The 16464-nt window shown below is 36.4% G+C and overlaps 1 protein-coding gene across 1 annotated transcript; it reads left to right on the plus strand.

The window, feature by feature from the left end:
• The first annotated feature begins 296 nt into the window (after positions 1-296).
• Positions 297-3148, plus strand: LOC139888098 (uncharacterized). Its single transcript, XM_071871132.1, has 3 exons — positions 297-405; positions 477-996; positions 3114-3148. Exons 2-3 carry the CDS (start codon positions 507-509, stop codon positions 3146-3148), a joined length of 525 nt encoding a protein of 174 aa, XP_071727233.1. The 5' UTR covers positions 297-405; positions 477-506.
• The last annotated feature ends 13316 nt before the right edge of the window (positions 3149-16464 follow it).

Genomic DNA, 16464 nt, shown 5'->3' on the forward strand with positions numbered 1-16464 from the left:
TGAAGAAAAAAGACTTCGTATGGACTCAGGAAGCAGAATCAGCCTTTCAGGAGATGAAAAAGGTGCTTGCAGAATTACCAACACTTACTGCGCCAGTATCAGGAGAAATGTTAACACTGTACCTCGCGGCATCGAAAGAAGCTGTCAGCTCAGTCCTCATCGCGGATCGCGGAAAGGTAATCCATTAATTTACATGCTTTATTTATATCGCAGAAACTTAACGACTGAGGTTTTTCTCAGACGCAAATGCCGGTCTACTTCGTAAGCAAGACGCTGACATCAAGCGAAGTAAACTACTCACCGATAGAAAAGCTTGTATATGCGCTGGTCCATACGGCGCGGCGTTTGCGCCGATATTTTCAAGCACATCCAATCGTGGTTCTAACTGATCAACCAATCAAACAGGTTGGTAAACGCCTACTTTGCGGCAATGACCGGGGTTACCGCATTGACTAACGCAATCATTTTTCTTTCAGGTGTTATACAAGCCTGAGATTTCTGGCCGAATGGCTAAGTGGGCAGTTGAATTAGGTGAACATGAAATAAATTTCTCTTCGCGCAGTGCGGTTAAGGGTCAAATACTTGCTGATTACCTAGCAGAATTACCTGCGGATGCCGAGGCGTCAGCAGAACATCAGGATCCACCTGCACCAACATTGTCACCATGGGAATTGTACACCGATGGTGCGTGCAGCGCATCTGGTGCAGGTGCGGGTATAATTTTAACAGGCCCAGATGGCGAAGAGCATACATACGCACTGCGGTTTAATTTTGCTGTTACGAACAACGAAGCAGAGTATGAGGCTCTGTTAGCAGGTATGCGCATTGCGCATAGGTTAAATGTTAAAATTTTGCACGCATATGTGGATTCAAAGCTAGTATGCAGTCAGGTCAGCGGAGATTTCGAAGCGCATGACATAGCCATGCAGCAATATCTATCGCTTGTTCACAACCTCGCTGACCAATTTGAAGCTTTTCAAATCTCCCACGTAATGCGTGGGCAAAATAAGAAGGCGGATGCGCTAAGAAAACTGGCTGCCTTGGCTTTTGATCATATGGGAAAGAAAGTTCTAATAGAAGAACTCAATGCGAAATCCATTGTTATGATGCCTTTAGTGGCACCAGTTGAGGAATCAAACTCAACATGGATGACGCCCATTGTGGCTTTTCTGCGGGATGGCACATCTCCTGCGGATTCCGCTGATGCAAAGAAAGTCCGCGTTAAGGCACCGCTGTATGTCCTTGAGGGTGACGTCCTATATCGAAAGAATTATTTGGGACCGCACTTAAGGTGCATTGGCCCGAAAGAGGCAGAGGAAGTTGTACGCGAGGTGCATGAAGGTGCATGCGCACTCCATTCGGGGCACAGGTCCATTGTGTCAAAAATAATGCGGCTAGGATATTATTGGCCCACCATGTACGCGGATACAGCGCGCATAGTTAAGCAATGTGAATCATGCCAAATACATGCACCTATTAGCAGAGCACCTGCGCATCCAATGATACCAGTCTCCTCACCGTGGCCATTCTGCAAATGGGCAATCGACATAGTCGGACCATTCCCAAAAGGCCGAGGAAACATCAAATTCTTGATTGTTGCAATCGACTATTTCACAAAGTGGGTCGAAGCGAGACCGCTGGCAGCAATCTCAGGAAAAAGGGTGCGAAATTTTGTATGGGTAGACATCGTCTGTCGATTTGGTATACCAAATGAAATTGTTAGCGATAACGGTACGCAGTTCGCGGGTGACCCTTTTCGCAGCTGGTGCGCGGAGCTTAATATTAAGCAAACTTTTACATCTGTTGCGCATCCGCAGGCGAATGGCCAGTGCGAAGTCACCAACCGGGATATAGTAGCTGGAATCAAAGCTAGGTTGGGTCATGGTCGCGTTGGTTGGGTGGATGAACTACCGAAGGTTTTATGGGCGCATAGAACAACACCCAAAGCAAGCACTGGTAAGACCCCGTTCAGTTTGGTCTATGGATCAGAAGCTGTTGTACCTGCAGAAATTGGGGTACCAACGTTCCGCATACAAAATTTTGATGAGCAAAATAACTCTGAAGCTTTGCGGGAAAATCTTAATTTGCTGGAAGAGCGCAGACTCTCTGCGGCTGTCAACGAAGCAAATAACAAGCAAAAAATTGCAAAGTACTATAATCAGCGTGTGCGTTCGCGCTCTTACAAGTGCGGTGACTTGGTTTGGCGTCAGAACGACGCAAGTCATGCGGAGGATACTGGGAAACTGGGCCCCCGTTGGGAAGGTCCATACAGGGTAGCGAAGGCAAATAATACCGGGGCGTACCATCTCGAGACATTAGATGGAAAACCTGTGAAACGCACTTGGCATGCGACGTTATTGAAAAAATGTTATATGTAGCTAGGTGGACCTGATCACTCCAGTTTATTGTAGCACATTATTTTTTCTATGTATTTTCCGTCCGTTTGGATGTGTCGCGGTTGTAATTGTGATTAATGCCAATTAAATATTTACTCGCGCATACTTTTGTTGTTTAAATCTTTTTTGTATGCGGTTCCTGCCTACTTAAGGGGTGTCCTCTAGCCCCCGTGCGGCAGAAGCCTGTTTGGTTACAAGGCTAGACGCTAACGGCAGGCAAAGGGAATTGGTTTTCCCCTAGCCAAGCGCCACGCAGACTAGATGGCTGCAATGTCGACTTAAAAAATTACAAGCATTGGTTTGCTTGTGCGTAATTACTCTCGCATTGGTTTGCTTGAGGAACTCAAAGCATAAAAACATTGGCTTGTTTTTAGTTGCGTTGCTTACCATACAGCTATAGTGCACCCCTAGTACATGACAAAGCGATAACGCAGTAGCTTTCGAGTCTAAATTATTAAAGGGTAATTGTTAAAGTATTGGTTTATTTTACGCAGTAATACCCGCATACGCATGAGTTTTGGTTAACTATGCGCATGGGCATGCGGTTCACCTTTTGTTTTGATTCGCGGTATATAAACAAACAAACTACGCATGCATAACAGTAAGATACATATACATTGAATTAAGTTATTACATAAGTGGTAATTGTTTCAAATGCCTGCCCGACACGGGACTTAGGGCTCAAAAATACATTTACAATTGCCTGCCTAAGCATAGGACTTACGGCGCAAACCATCACAAACACAAACTAAAAATCCTCCTTGAGAAACCCATCAATCGGCATGTTTGGGTCTGCCGCAAACGCATCGATTAGAGGGATAGGAATGGTGGTGGTAGCATTCTCCGCTTCCAGCAATGCCGCAGCCGTACCCTCCTTCAATTTCTTCTGCACAGCGTCAGGGTACGGTGGTGTGAGGCTGCAGGCTTGAATCACCTCTAAGACTGCCTTGTTGACTTCGTGGTCTTTCACCGCGTCAACATAGGCATTGAACTTATCGGTAACTGGCCCAGAATCCATCACCTTTTGCGCAATGGTGGGGAGTGCAGTGCGCAGCTTCGCCAGATCCGCCTCTGCCAGCTCGGGGTTGGTTACCGCGTCATCCCTTTCCCTCGTCACCTTTTCCAGCTCCACCCGCAGACGCTCCGCCTCCCCCTTGGACTGGTCAACCGCACCAACCAGCTCGCGGTTTTTCTTTCTCTCTTCAATCAGTGCAGTTTTGGTTTCCGACGCGGTTAACTCCACCGCCTTGCGCGCTTCTTCTGCGGCGTCCCTGTCTTTCTTCACCTGATCAACCCCCGCTTGCAGCAGCCCTAGCTCTGTTTCTTTCCGCAAGGCCACTTGATACAAGTTAGTCGAACGGCGGGCTTGATCTGCAACCATGCCAAAAAAGACAAGGCCGTTTTGGACGAAGGCGTTGAGCGCCTGATTAAAAGGCAGTGCGGCTAGTTGGTTGCGGAACTCAGCCGGGAAGATTTGTTGGAGGAAGGCGGACTGCTCTGCGGCGTTTTCCGCCGATAACTGGGTGAGCTGCGCCAGGTTTGCCAATCGGAAGCTACCGTGTGGCGGGGTTGGTGTGGACTCGGAGTCCAGGTGTATCGTCTTATCCTTTGACTTGGCAGTAGCTTCGAGGTCCGGATTGACCCGCGGTGGGGTGTGATGAGTTTCTTCCGCATGCCCTGTGTGTTAATAAGTGGTTATATAAATGCAAACTTAAATGTGCGGTATGCGCGAAAGCTGAACTCTTACCAGATGGGGGAGGTAGATCCGCAGAACGGGGTTCGATGGGAACGAAGTTATCGTTCCGCTTGTCCTCCCTCTGTTTGGGAGTGAGTTTCTTCTTCTTCTGTTGGGATTGGGAGGCTTCAGCGGCCTTGCGCTTATTGCCGGAGGTGGCAGGTGCATTCTCGCCAGTCTTCTCCTGCTCTAACGGCTGGTTCACATTCTGTTTGCGGAAGGCGATGCCCGCAATCTCCTCCGCAGTCAGTACTCTCTTCATCTTCATCTCTGCAAACATGCACGCATGCGTTAGAACACATAAATAGCAAACTGTTGTTAGTACGTGATTATACTATTCCTACCCTTTCCATCCGGTCCGACTATGGCTGGACGCACTTCCTCCCATGGCCAGTGTGCGGATATCTTCCCTAGCCGCAACATCACGTTCCCGTATGACCGGTGCACCAGCTGTGCGTTAGCGCACTCCGCTAACAGCTTTGTTTCCTCGTCATCAAGGACCGGGGTTTTGTTCACATCCTTTTCCACCTTCTCGCACCATATAAGCGTTTGCGGAAAAGTGGTACCAACTACAGTTTGGTCAATGAAAAAGAAAGATTCTTTCCAGTTACCCGCATTCGACTTTGGGGTTTTGGTGAAATTTTGTCGGGCGAAGAAGGTGAACCAGGATTTGTGGTGATTGGCTAGGCGGTATAGATGACAGAAAACTTTAACCAACGGTACCCTGTCGATTGCGGCGCACCACATTTCAAAAAGAACTATTTTGCCTATGGCATACGGGTGTAGTTGCCCTAATCCCACTCTGAAGTGACCTAATACGCCTAAGAAGAAGTCAGAGGGAGGAACCCTAAAGTTACCATGCTTGAACGCATGTTCATAGATGGCCACTTTCTTCTCCGGTGGCTCGTGAGCACGCCGATGGGGTAGGGGTGGCACCGGATTGTACTTGGCTAAGGGAGGATACTGTTTCACTAAGTAATCTATGTGCTTCTGCTCTATAACAGACTCTACGCTATCTACATACGTCTCGTTAGCTTTAGTCATTTTCTAGGAGTAATCGGATGAATACTAACCTTTAAATGGTGGCCGGAATGTTTGATTTTTGATCGGAATTCAAGTTGGCAGCGTAACGAGGAAGCTTGAAGCAGGAAAGTGGAAATGAGCTGCAAAATGGGGTATTTATAGGGAAGATTGGGAGTCATGGGATGGAGTGGTGTGATCGTGGCTGTACACGTGTTACGCAATCGACGGCCAGCACTTTATTGATGCGCGTGGATGCCAGTTGGGTATGATTACATGTACGCGCGTGGTTGGCACGCGCCTGACACACTGCCACTTTATGTCATGTCCGCCGAATGGGCTTCTGCGATTGTGACAGGCATTTAATGGCATCGAGGCGCACGCGGAATATTAAATGCTAGCCGTTTTCTTGTTTTTTCCGCTTAATAGTTTGATGTCATGTGTCTTGCGTCATATAACATCAAACTGGGGGGACATAATGATACCGCAACCCGCATGCGCACCTCATATGCATGCGGGCGCTTAATAGTGTGCGTATGCGTGTGCTTGTGTGCGCTATGCGGTATGCGGATTGTATCTGATTCCTTTGTTCCCGGTACGGCGGTTGCTTAGCTGTCAAGTAAATATCTTTTCCATAATTATATCCGTGATTCGGGGGAGTCAGTTATGGATGAGATTAACGTGATCTGGGACGGTTCTAGAATTAGGGTTTGCCTATAAATACAACCCTAATCATCATTTACCAGACACGGCATATTACGTAACTATCACACACGAGATACATTACGCAAAACAGCATCATTCAGCATCTCTTCAAGGTTAACAGGTTAGTCTTTCGTAAGCTAGTACCTACGACCTTATTTGGGGCCTCTTGATCGACGACCGTTATCAGAGGTGGACTTAATCACTTGGCCACCCCGCCGACATCATCATGTCGGCCAGGGTTATTCACGGTAGCCGGACCGGAGAGCCACGTTCTAAGATCCTTAAACCCCTCCTTATGTATTGAGCAGACATATTAAACCCCACGGTTAAAATATGCATGATCATCTTCGAATTCGTATAATGTTATCGTTATTTTGCTAAAAAGAAAAATCAAAATCTAGTGTGAAGTACTAAAAGAAAGGTACGGAGTATAATTATTCGTACTTATTTATTCATTAACTGTGTAATACATCGTGTAATACATATGTGTTCATTTTGTTGATTGTTTTATCATCAAAACGTTTTTACTACTACTAATATGTTGATGGTTATGGTTTTTGTATCCATCTGTACATAATAATTTATTTAAAAGATCATTTTATAAAGTTATAGAAAATGATAATCATAGTCTTTAGAGCAACAGTGTACCATTAAATGTAAAGTTAATATTTTTAATATAAAACTTCATATTTCTATTAATAACTTGACCCCTTAAATTCAAGTATGAAAAATACATTATAATATGAAAAACTTAACACTTTGCAATATATATTTAATCATTGTCTTAAAGTCTATGGTTAACATTGTCCTAAAATTATACTTCCTCCGTCCCAGATTAATCGTCCAGTATTTTCGAATTGTCCCAAATTAATTGTCCACTTCCAGAAATGGAAAGTAAATTTAACGAAGTTTACAATTTTGTCCCTAATGAACTAATTAAATTACAAAAGTTATAAGGTTTTCTAATTAATTGATTGAGGGTAAAACTGTAAAGTTAGAAAAAAATATAGAAAAAATACAGTGTGTTAATGACATTTCTTAAACTGTGTTTTTTTTTATCTGGAGACAATTAATCTGGAACAGAGGGAGTAATCACCAACAAATTTCTTCTTCAAATAGAATAAGATAGAATTATAGCATTACCTTAATTAACATAACTTAATGTGTATCTTAAAAATTGAACGAACAACTTGAGAATTAAGTTAATCTGTCACACACGTTAGTTTTGATCAATAAAAAAGATGTACTTGATTGATTGGCATGAAAGTAAAATCTATATATTGATGATTGGCCCGCCGATCTAACCTTTTTTTCATCTCAAATATATTGATGATTGGTAATATGTATAGCGAATAAGATCATTTAAATTGTACGGTCATAAGGATAAATAAGAAGGATAAATAGAATGGCTAACAAAAGGTAAATTATTTGATGAACATGTTTAAGTGATTAGGTTATGATAGTTTATAGTATCTTAAGTTTATATTGGGAGATATTACTCACACACCAAGAATTGATTCATAAACACAAACTTACTATTATACTCTTAATTTATAATTATGGAGGTTCAACTCCCTAGATAACTTAGGGATATAACTGTAAATTTTGTACTTAAAAGTGTGTATGGATCAATTCTTGGTGTGTGAGTATCACCTCCCATACTTTTAAGGCATGTTTGGTTATAATATTTTAGAGCTCTTAGAAGCTTTTAGCATTTATTGAAAAGCTTATAACTAACACAAAAGGTTTCGTTTGATTAAGTTAGCTTAAAGCTTTTAAACGGAGAAAAAAGCTAAAATCTAAAAACTAATAGGAGTAACATTTGAGGAAAAAGCTCTTAGCTTTTTGACATATTACTCTTTATTTTAATAGTTTTAGCTGCCAAACACCTAAATAAATATAAAACGTTTACAGCTACCAGCTATCAGCTAAAAGTTACCGGCTAATTTTTTCAAACATACCTTTAATAAGATCATAGCATTTTGGCATGAGGTATGGATCCCCAATTCTGTTGCTAATCTTCGCAATTTATTCCCACGATTGTATGCCAAAGATTGTAATAAAAATGCTACTGTCGCTGAAAGAGTTGGTAATGTGAATAATGGGTTAACTGGAATATGAGAGTGGAATTCTACTATTTGTGGTAGATCACTTGGTGACTTACAACAGGTTAATGATCTCTTTAATAATTGCCCACTTCTCACTGATGATGTTGATAGCTGGATGTGGGGCCTTCGGTGCAATGGGCTCTTCAAAGTCAGTATCCTTGCAAGCTTGTTGGATGATCGGTTACTTCATGTGAGTCCTTCTTTAGATTTGCCTTCATGGTTGCCTTGTATCCCGAAAAAGATCAACATCTTCATATGGCGGTTCGCTGTAGTGATCCGAACTTTTCCATGTTTATATATATTAAATAAAATTGTTATTTACATGATTAAGTGTTTCCAACATGTTAAGCAATCAAACTTGTTAAGACTTGATTAATTGAAATAGGTTTCATATAGACAATTGACCACCCAAGTTGACCGGTGATTCACGAACGTTAAAACTTGTAAAAACTATATATATATATATATATATATATATATATATATATATATATATATATGTATATATATATATATATATATATATATATATATGTATATGTATATATATATATATATATATATATATAACATGATATTATGATAAGTAAATATCTCATTAGGTATTGTAACAATGAGTTATATACATAAAAATGAGTCTATTGAATTAAGAAACTCGAAAACGATATATATAACGATTATCGTTATAACAACGTCTTAGTAAATACATATGAATTATATTAAGATATTGATACACTATGTTTAATCATGATAAATGATAAGTAAACATGTCATTAAGTGTATTAACAATGAACTACATATGTAAAAACAAGACTACTAACTTAATAACTTCGAAACGAGACATATATGTAACGAGTATCGTTGTAACAACATTTAACTGTATATATATCATACTAAGATATATTAATATATCATAATATCATGATAATGTAATAATTTAACATCTCTTTAAATATAATAAACTATGGGTTAACAACATTTAACAAGATCGTCAACCTAAATGTTTCAAAACAACACTTACATGTAACGACTAACGATGACTTAACGACTCAGTTAAAATGTATATACATGTAGTGTTTTAATATGTATTCATACACTTTTGAAAGACTTCAAGACACTTATCAAAGAACTTCTACTTAACAAAAATGCTTACATTTACATCCTCATTCATTTTCATCAACAATTCTACTCGTATGCACTCGTATTTGTACTCGTACAATACACAGCTTCTAAATGTATTTACTATTAGTATATACACACTCTAATGATCAGCTCTTAGCAGCCCATGTGAGTCACCTAACCATGTGGGAACCATCATTTAACATCTAGTATGAAATATCTCACAAAATAACAAACTAATGGAGCCTATATGATGGATCAATATTCACGTGAAGTATGGTGTACACAAACACTTTCATTTTGCAACTTACATGCATCAAACTACTCTCTCTCAAGTGTTCTTCCATTGTTCTAAGTGTTCTTCATCATCTTCATCAAAATCTAGCTCAATCTAATTCATAAATCCATACATAAACCAAGTTATAAAACAACTACTCAAGAACACACCAACAACACTTCCAAGTTTGCTAGCTTGCTTTCAATCTTGCAAATCCACTTTGAGTGATCATCCAACCTCAAGAAATCTTTCTTATTTACAGTAAGATATCTTTCTAATATAAGGTAATACTCATATTCAAACTTTGATTCAATTTCTATAACTTTAACAATCTTATTTCGAGTAGAAATCTTACTTGAATTTGTTTTCGTGTCATGATTCTACTTCAAGAACTTTCAAGCCATCCAAGGATCCTTTGAAGCTAGATCTATTTTTCTCATTTCCAGTAGGTTTATCCACAAAACCTGAGGTAGTAATGATGTCCATAACATCATTCAATTCATATATATAAAACTACCTTATTCGAAGGTTTAAACTTGTAATCACTAGAACATAGTTTAATTAATTCTAAACTTGTTCGCAAACAAAAGTTAATCCTTCTAACTTGACTTTTAAAATCAACTAAACACATGTTCTATATCTATATGATATGCTAACTTAATGATTTAAAACCTGAAAACACGAAAAACACCGTAAAACCGGATATACGCCGTCGTAGTAACACCGCGGGCTGTTTTGGTTTGGATAATTAAAAACTATGATAAACTTTGATTTAAAATCTATTCTTCTGGAAAAATGATTTTTCTTATGAACATGAAACTATATCCAAAAATCATGGTTAAACTCAAAGTGGAAGTATGTTTTCCAAAATGGTCATCTAGACGTCGTTCTTTCGACTGAAATGACTACCTTTACAAAAACGACTTGTAACATGTATTTCTGACTATAAACTTATACTTTTTCTATTTAGATTCATAAACTTAAGTTCAATATGAAACCATAGCAACTTGAATCACTCGAAACGGATTTAAAACGAAGAAGTTATGGGTAAAACAAGATTGGATAATTTTTGCTTGTTGTAGCTACGTGAAATTTGTATCAAATTTATACAAATCATAACTTAACTAACTTATATTGTATTATACATGTATTCTAACATATATTGTGTAATCTTTGGATACCATAGACACGAATACAATGTTTTGACATATCATATCGACCCATCTATATATATATTTCAGAACAACCATAGACACTCTATATGCAGTAATGTTGGAGTTAGCTATACAGGGTTGAGGTTGATTCCAAAATATTATATATACTTTGAGTTGTGATCTAGCCTGAGACTTGTATACACGAGGTCGTGGATTGATTTGAGATAATATATATTGCTTTATTTCTGTACATCTAATTGTGGACAACTAGTTGTAGGTTACTAACGAGGACTGCTGACTTAACAAACTCAAATCTTTAAAACGTAATAAAAAATGTTGTAATTATATTTTGATCATACTTTGATATATATGTACATATTTGTTATAGGTTTGTGAATCAACCCGTGCCAAGTCTTACTTCCCGACGAAGTAAAAATCTGTGAAAGTGAGTTATAGTCCCACTTTTAAATCTAATATTTTTGGGATGAGAATACATGCAGTTTTGTAAATGTTTTACAAAATAGACACAAGTACTTGAAATTACATTCTATATTGGATTATGAATACCGAATATCACCCTTTTAGCTTGGTAACCTAAGAATTAGGGAACAGACACCCTAATTGACGCGAATCCTAAAGGTAGATCTACGGGCCCTAACTCCCCCATACTGGAAAATGGTATGCTTTAGTACTTCGAGTTATTAATACAGACGGATTTCTGCTTTGGGGATATTCTATATGTATTTTGTTAATGTCGGTTACCAGGTGTTCAACATATGAATGATTTTTATACAGATTGTATGTTATTGAAAAATGAAATCTTGTGGTCTATTATTACGATTTGATAAATATATAGGTTAAACCTATAACTCACCAACATTTTTGTTGACGTTTAAAGCATGTTTATTCTCAGGTGATTATTAAGAGCTTCCGCTGTTGCATGCTAAAATATGGACAAGATTTGGTGTCAGCATGCTTGTATAATATTGTTTAAAACTGCATTCGATATTTACTTTGTTGTAACATATTAATATTGTAAACCAATATGTCACGACCCTACTTTTTCCGTTATCTTTTCCGTTAATTATTTAACGACCGTTAACTGTTAATTGTGCTACGTCATTCCATGACCTATATTATTATATTAATAATAATATATTAATTATTAAGTGTTATGTGAATAATTGTATTCATATTTTAATTTATACGTTTCTACGTGTCGCGGATTTCTATCCGGCGAATCTTTTCGGTTTTCAAACCAATGGTCGCGTTTTTGGGATATTTAAATCCTAATTATTTTAATTATGATATTTTAAGATCATATAATTATATAGGGTATTTATATTTATTTTTCATCGCGCATTTGTTATCTCTCCGAATTTTTAATCGCGTAAGAGTGTTTTCGCGTTTCGGGTTTCGTTCGGGCTTTCGGGTCGCAAGAAATTTACATTTAAGTGAGATGGACCAAGTGAGGCCTACCCCACTAAAAATTTCAGCCGAAGCCTCATGGGAGGAGGGAGTAACTCCCTTGATTTTCCTTTTTGCAATTTCATTTTATCACATTCCACAAATTATCAAAAACCTAAACTTAATATTTTCTCTCCCTCCCTCCTTGTGTGCCGTTGCCATCCACCTCCACAACACCACCATTCTTCATCAAAAATCAAGCTTGGATCAAGGATTAATCAACACCAACGCGTTCCTCGTTCCATTCTCTACGCGATTATACATCTCGTTTATTGATTAGGGTATAAACCCTAACCCTAGAACTTTTGATTTTTCATTATATTTATGTATTTTGATTATATATTAATAGTATGATGATTACTTGTTGTTGTAATGGTGTTTGTATGCATAGAATTACTCGTAAACATATGTTTTCGGTTTGATATTTTTGGGACAGCAGCTAATTCGTGTGTTTCTGACTTTGTGACTGTTATAAAAGTTAAAATAAAGTATCTAGATGAGTTTCTCTCATCAAGACATTAATTTTAGACTCCGGATTCATGTCGTTTCGATTCTCGGAACCCTAATTATGATCAAAATGGTATTTTGTTAAGATTGAAGTGTGATATTGGTATGAACCAGGTTTGGTCCGACTTTGTGACCATATTTGGTGACTTTAGGGTGTGTTAGTGTGTTAGGACTGATGGTGGGGCGAACTTTCATGTTCGGGTCATCTCAATCCGAGCCACGAATCACCCGTTACGTCTAAAACACGTTTTTGATTGAATTGAAGTTCCAATTAGTGTATTGGCTGTATATCACGACTTGTGGGCTGTTCATGGTGTGTTCTTGAGTGTACCAAAGTGTCGGGTGGTTTGATTAGGCGGAGATATATGTAAGGCTCGCCGAAAACCGACACCCGGGGCTCAGGATACGACCCGATGAACTTTTGATTTAAAACTTATGATTAATAATTAAACTTATGATATAAATAATGAATTTCATTATCATTTAATTACTTATGATAAAAAAGGTAATTATTATTATTTAAGACTTATGATATATATTTATTATATCATTTAATTATTACTTATGATTCAATTAACATTTTAATTAAACTTATGATTAATAATACTTTTATTATTAATGGAAAATACTTATGATAAGTATTAAACTTATATTATGAGATTATTATAATAAGACTTATAATAAGGATTAATTAATTATTTAATTATTATAAGGCTTAGTTATTATTTAATTATAATTTAATTATTAAATACTTATGATTTAATAATTATAATTAGAAACTTATGATATGATTAATAATTCATTATTAATTAATAATACTTATGATATGATTTAAAATTTATTATTAATTAATAATACTTATATTATGACTAATATTTAATTAATTAATTAAATACTTATGTTATATTAAATATATCATTTAAACTTATATTAACTTTAATAATTCATTTTAATTTAATTAAACTTATGTTATGACATAATTAGACATATTTAACTTTAATAAACGTTATAACTTATATTATTATTACAACTTACACTTTTAAAATTTACGTTAACCATGTTTGACCAAGGTTGACTTTTGAGTTGACTTTCGGTTGACTTTGACTTTCAGTTGACTTTTGTTGACTTTCTAATTAAGGAAACTTTTCTAACTTATAAACTTTCCTAAAATAGCAACTTTATAAATTTGGAAACTTTCCAAAAATAGAAACTTTCCAAAAATAGAAACTTTCTAAAAATAGAAAGTGTGTGTCCGTAAGCTGTTCCGATCAAACCGATGCATATTGAGTATTGTTCTATGTCTACTTGCAACATGTACAATAGCTATCATACTAAGACTTGACCTAAGTTAGTTATTTATATCGACCTGCTTTATTTATAGGTCGGCGTTGTGATCATTCCTGATCATTGTACTCCATTTGCTGTTCGCTTAATTGTGTTGGTTACTTCGTTACTATTAAGGTGAGTTATAGTCCCGTTTTTACATACTTTTCAAAGTATATTTTTGGGATGTGATTACATGCATTTTATTTCACGTTTAGACACAAGTGATAATTAAATTTAAATTATTCATTGTGAGTTGGACAAAAATATTCCCTAGTCTGGTAACTGTAATCATTGGTTTCTACCGGTGAACGCGAATCCTACGGATAGATCTATCGGGTTTGACAACCCCATTTCGAGCTAGTCGTGCTAGCAATTTATAATCGGAATGTTTAGTACTTCGTATTTTGTTGTAGATACACTGTCCAGTGTATATTTTTATTATGTTTGGCAAGGGTAAATAAAGGGTTAAGTGGTTACCAGGTGGCTCATTGATAATGTAATAATGTTTAATGTTTTCTAACATTTTTAAATCTTGTGGTCTAAAGTTTATTTAATTATTTAAACCTATAATTCACTCAACCTTTGTGTTGACAGTTTACTCTCATGTTTTCACAGGTACTTGAGTTTATGTGATGCTTCCGCGGTGTTTAGAAGAGTCTGCATGCATTGGGGCAGATTTTTAATGAAACAATTTATGAAACTTTGGCTTGCATTCGGTTTTTGAATAATTATTACTTGTGGGTTGTTGACAATGTTTTGTGTCAACTTTGGATTATTAATATGCTGGGTTACTTTTAAACTACATATTTTGGTATGCTTTCCTTTTTGGAAAACTTTTGAAATAAAAAAATGCAATGTCGTTTGTTAAATTCATTTAAGTTCGTACAAGCTGTGGGACCAAGTGACGGAGCCGTTAAGTGTTTTGACGGGGCCATCACAGTTGGTATCAGAGCTCTGGTTGTAGGGAACTAGGCGGTCTTAATGTGGTCAACCCGTGGTTCTTAGGGTGCATTAGAGTCTAGTCTACAGCCCGACCCTTTTACTATAGCATTATTATGCATTTCATTTCGTATGTATTATATCATTAGCATTTATTCCTAAAAATAAAAATAAGAAAGTAGCGCGTTGAAACTTAAAAAGGAACTAAAAACTAAAAATTAAAAGTTGCGTCTAAAAATATTAAGGCTTACAAGTAAAACTATATCCCAAATGGCAATAACTTAAAAAGGAACTAAAACTTAAAAAGGCGTCGCAAAATTCTAAAGCACTTAGATCTTAGTCTAAAGAGAAAGCACTTAAGAGATTTTACGGCAAAGCCTAAAAATCTAAAAATAAAAATAACTATGGCAAAAACTATATTTAAAACTAATTATGAGCGAAAAATACAAAAATTACGCTAAAAACAAATAAAAAGGACAAAATATAAAAATATACTAAAAGTTGCAAAAAGTTCAATTTTTATAAAAATATTATTTTTATATTATTTATTTTATAAAACTATTAATTTTATATTAATTAAACTAATTAAAGCTAAATAAAATAAGAAAATTAAAACTAAATATTATACTAATAATACCCTAATTAGGGTTTAAATAATAATAATTAATTAATTACTCCGTATTAAATGCGTGATCTTAGTATTGAAAAGAGGATTATGCAAAACTATGAAGGAGGCTGTGGACACATCACCAGAACTAAAAACCGTACTTAATGAATCCAGATGATTCTGTATCTGATGAACTTTTTAGCGAATACCTTGCTCCTACTTATTCTAAATCCTTACGGAGAAATTTCTTCATCATCCTCTGATCTTAAATATTTTAAATTCTAAGATATCATCGTATCTTTAGTTATAAATATCTTAGATATTTCTGAAGATACCTTCATAAATATCTTTATTCAAAATTATCTATCTCTTCGTGCTATCCGTGTTACGTCATAAAGGAAACTATTTTAGTTTCTAAATTTCTTTAAAATTCGAGTTTAAATTATGAATGATTTCCTAGAGAAGTGTTAGGAATTGAAGCATGAGTTAGTATAATATAATGACGTCAGGCCAACGTGGTTATATTACAGTAAGTCATGCTGAGTTTCTAAATGGAACGTGATGATTCACAGATCATAACGTCATCATGTGCCATGTTACATAACTCTTTCATTCTACTTAACTTCTGAACATATCAAGAAAATGTATTCTTGATGGTTCTATCTTCCGTGATTTTGATAAATTTGAAAATCAAATCGTGCTATCACGTTCCTTCCTGCTTAGAACATTATAATCACTCGAAACTCTATATCTACGAATTTTGAACCATTATTCGCTTGACTTAAAGTCGGGAAGAGAAAACAAAAGTATGAAACTTCAAAATATTAGGGGGAATATAAAGCTCGATAACAACACATAAATTACAAACCATGTATATCAATGTTTATCGCAACATAAAGACACGGGAGAGTTAAAAACATTATAACCCCAAGGGCGAAGTAGAAGAAAACAGATTCCTCTGGTGGTAATTGGAAAAGGAGAATGAATGTTGCGATAATAAGGATAAGGACAAGGATTAGAACTGAATTAAGCATTTTCACAATCTTTTGAAATTGGGAATTGGGTATAGAAGTGGTAAAAACTAATGGGACGGAAAAGGTAAAT

The sequence above is a fragment of the Rutidosis leptorrhynchoides genome, chromosome 2, assembly GCF_046630445.1.
Source record: "Rutidosis leptorrhynchoides isolate AG116_Rl617_1_P2 chromosome 2, CSIRO_AGI_Rlap_v1, whole genome shotgun sequence".
Taxonomy (NCBI): Eukaryota; Viridiplantae; Streptophyta; class Magnoliopsida; order Asterales; family Asteraceae; genus Rutidosis; species Rutidosis leptorrhynchoides.

Coding starts and splice junctions, on each gene's coding strand:
- LOC139888098 (XM_071871132.1), top strand. CDS start 507: ATGGCTAAGTGGGCAGTTGAATTAGGTGAACATGAAATAAATTTCTCT. Junction 997..3,113: donor TCAAATCTCCCACGTAATGC/GTGGGCAAAATA, acceptor GCCTAAGCATAG/GACTTACGGCGCAAACCATC.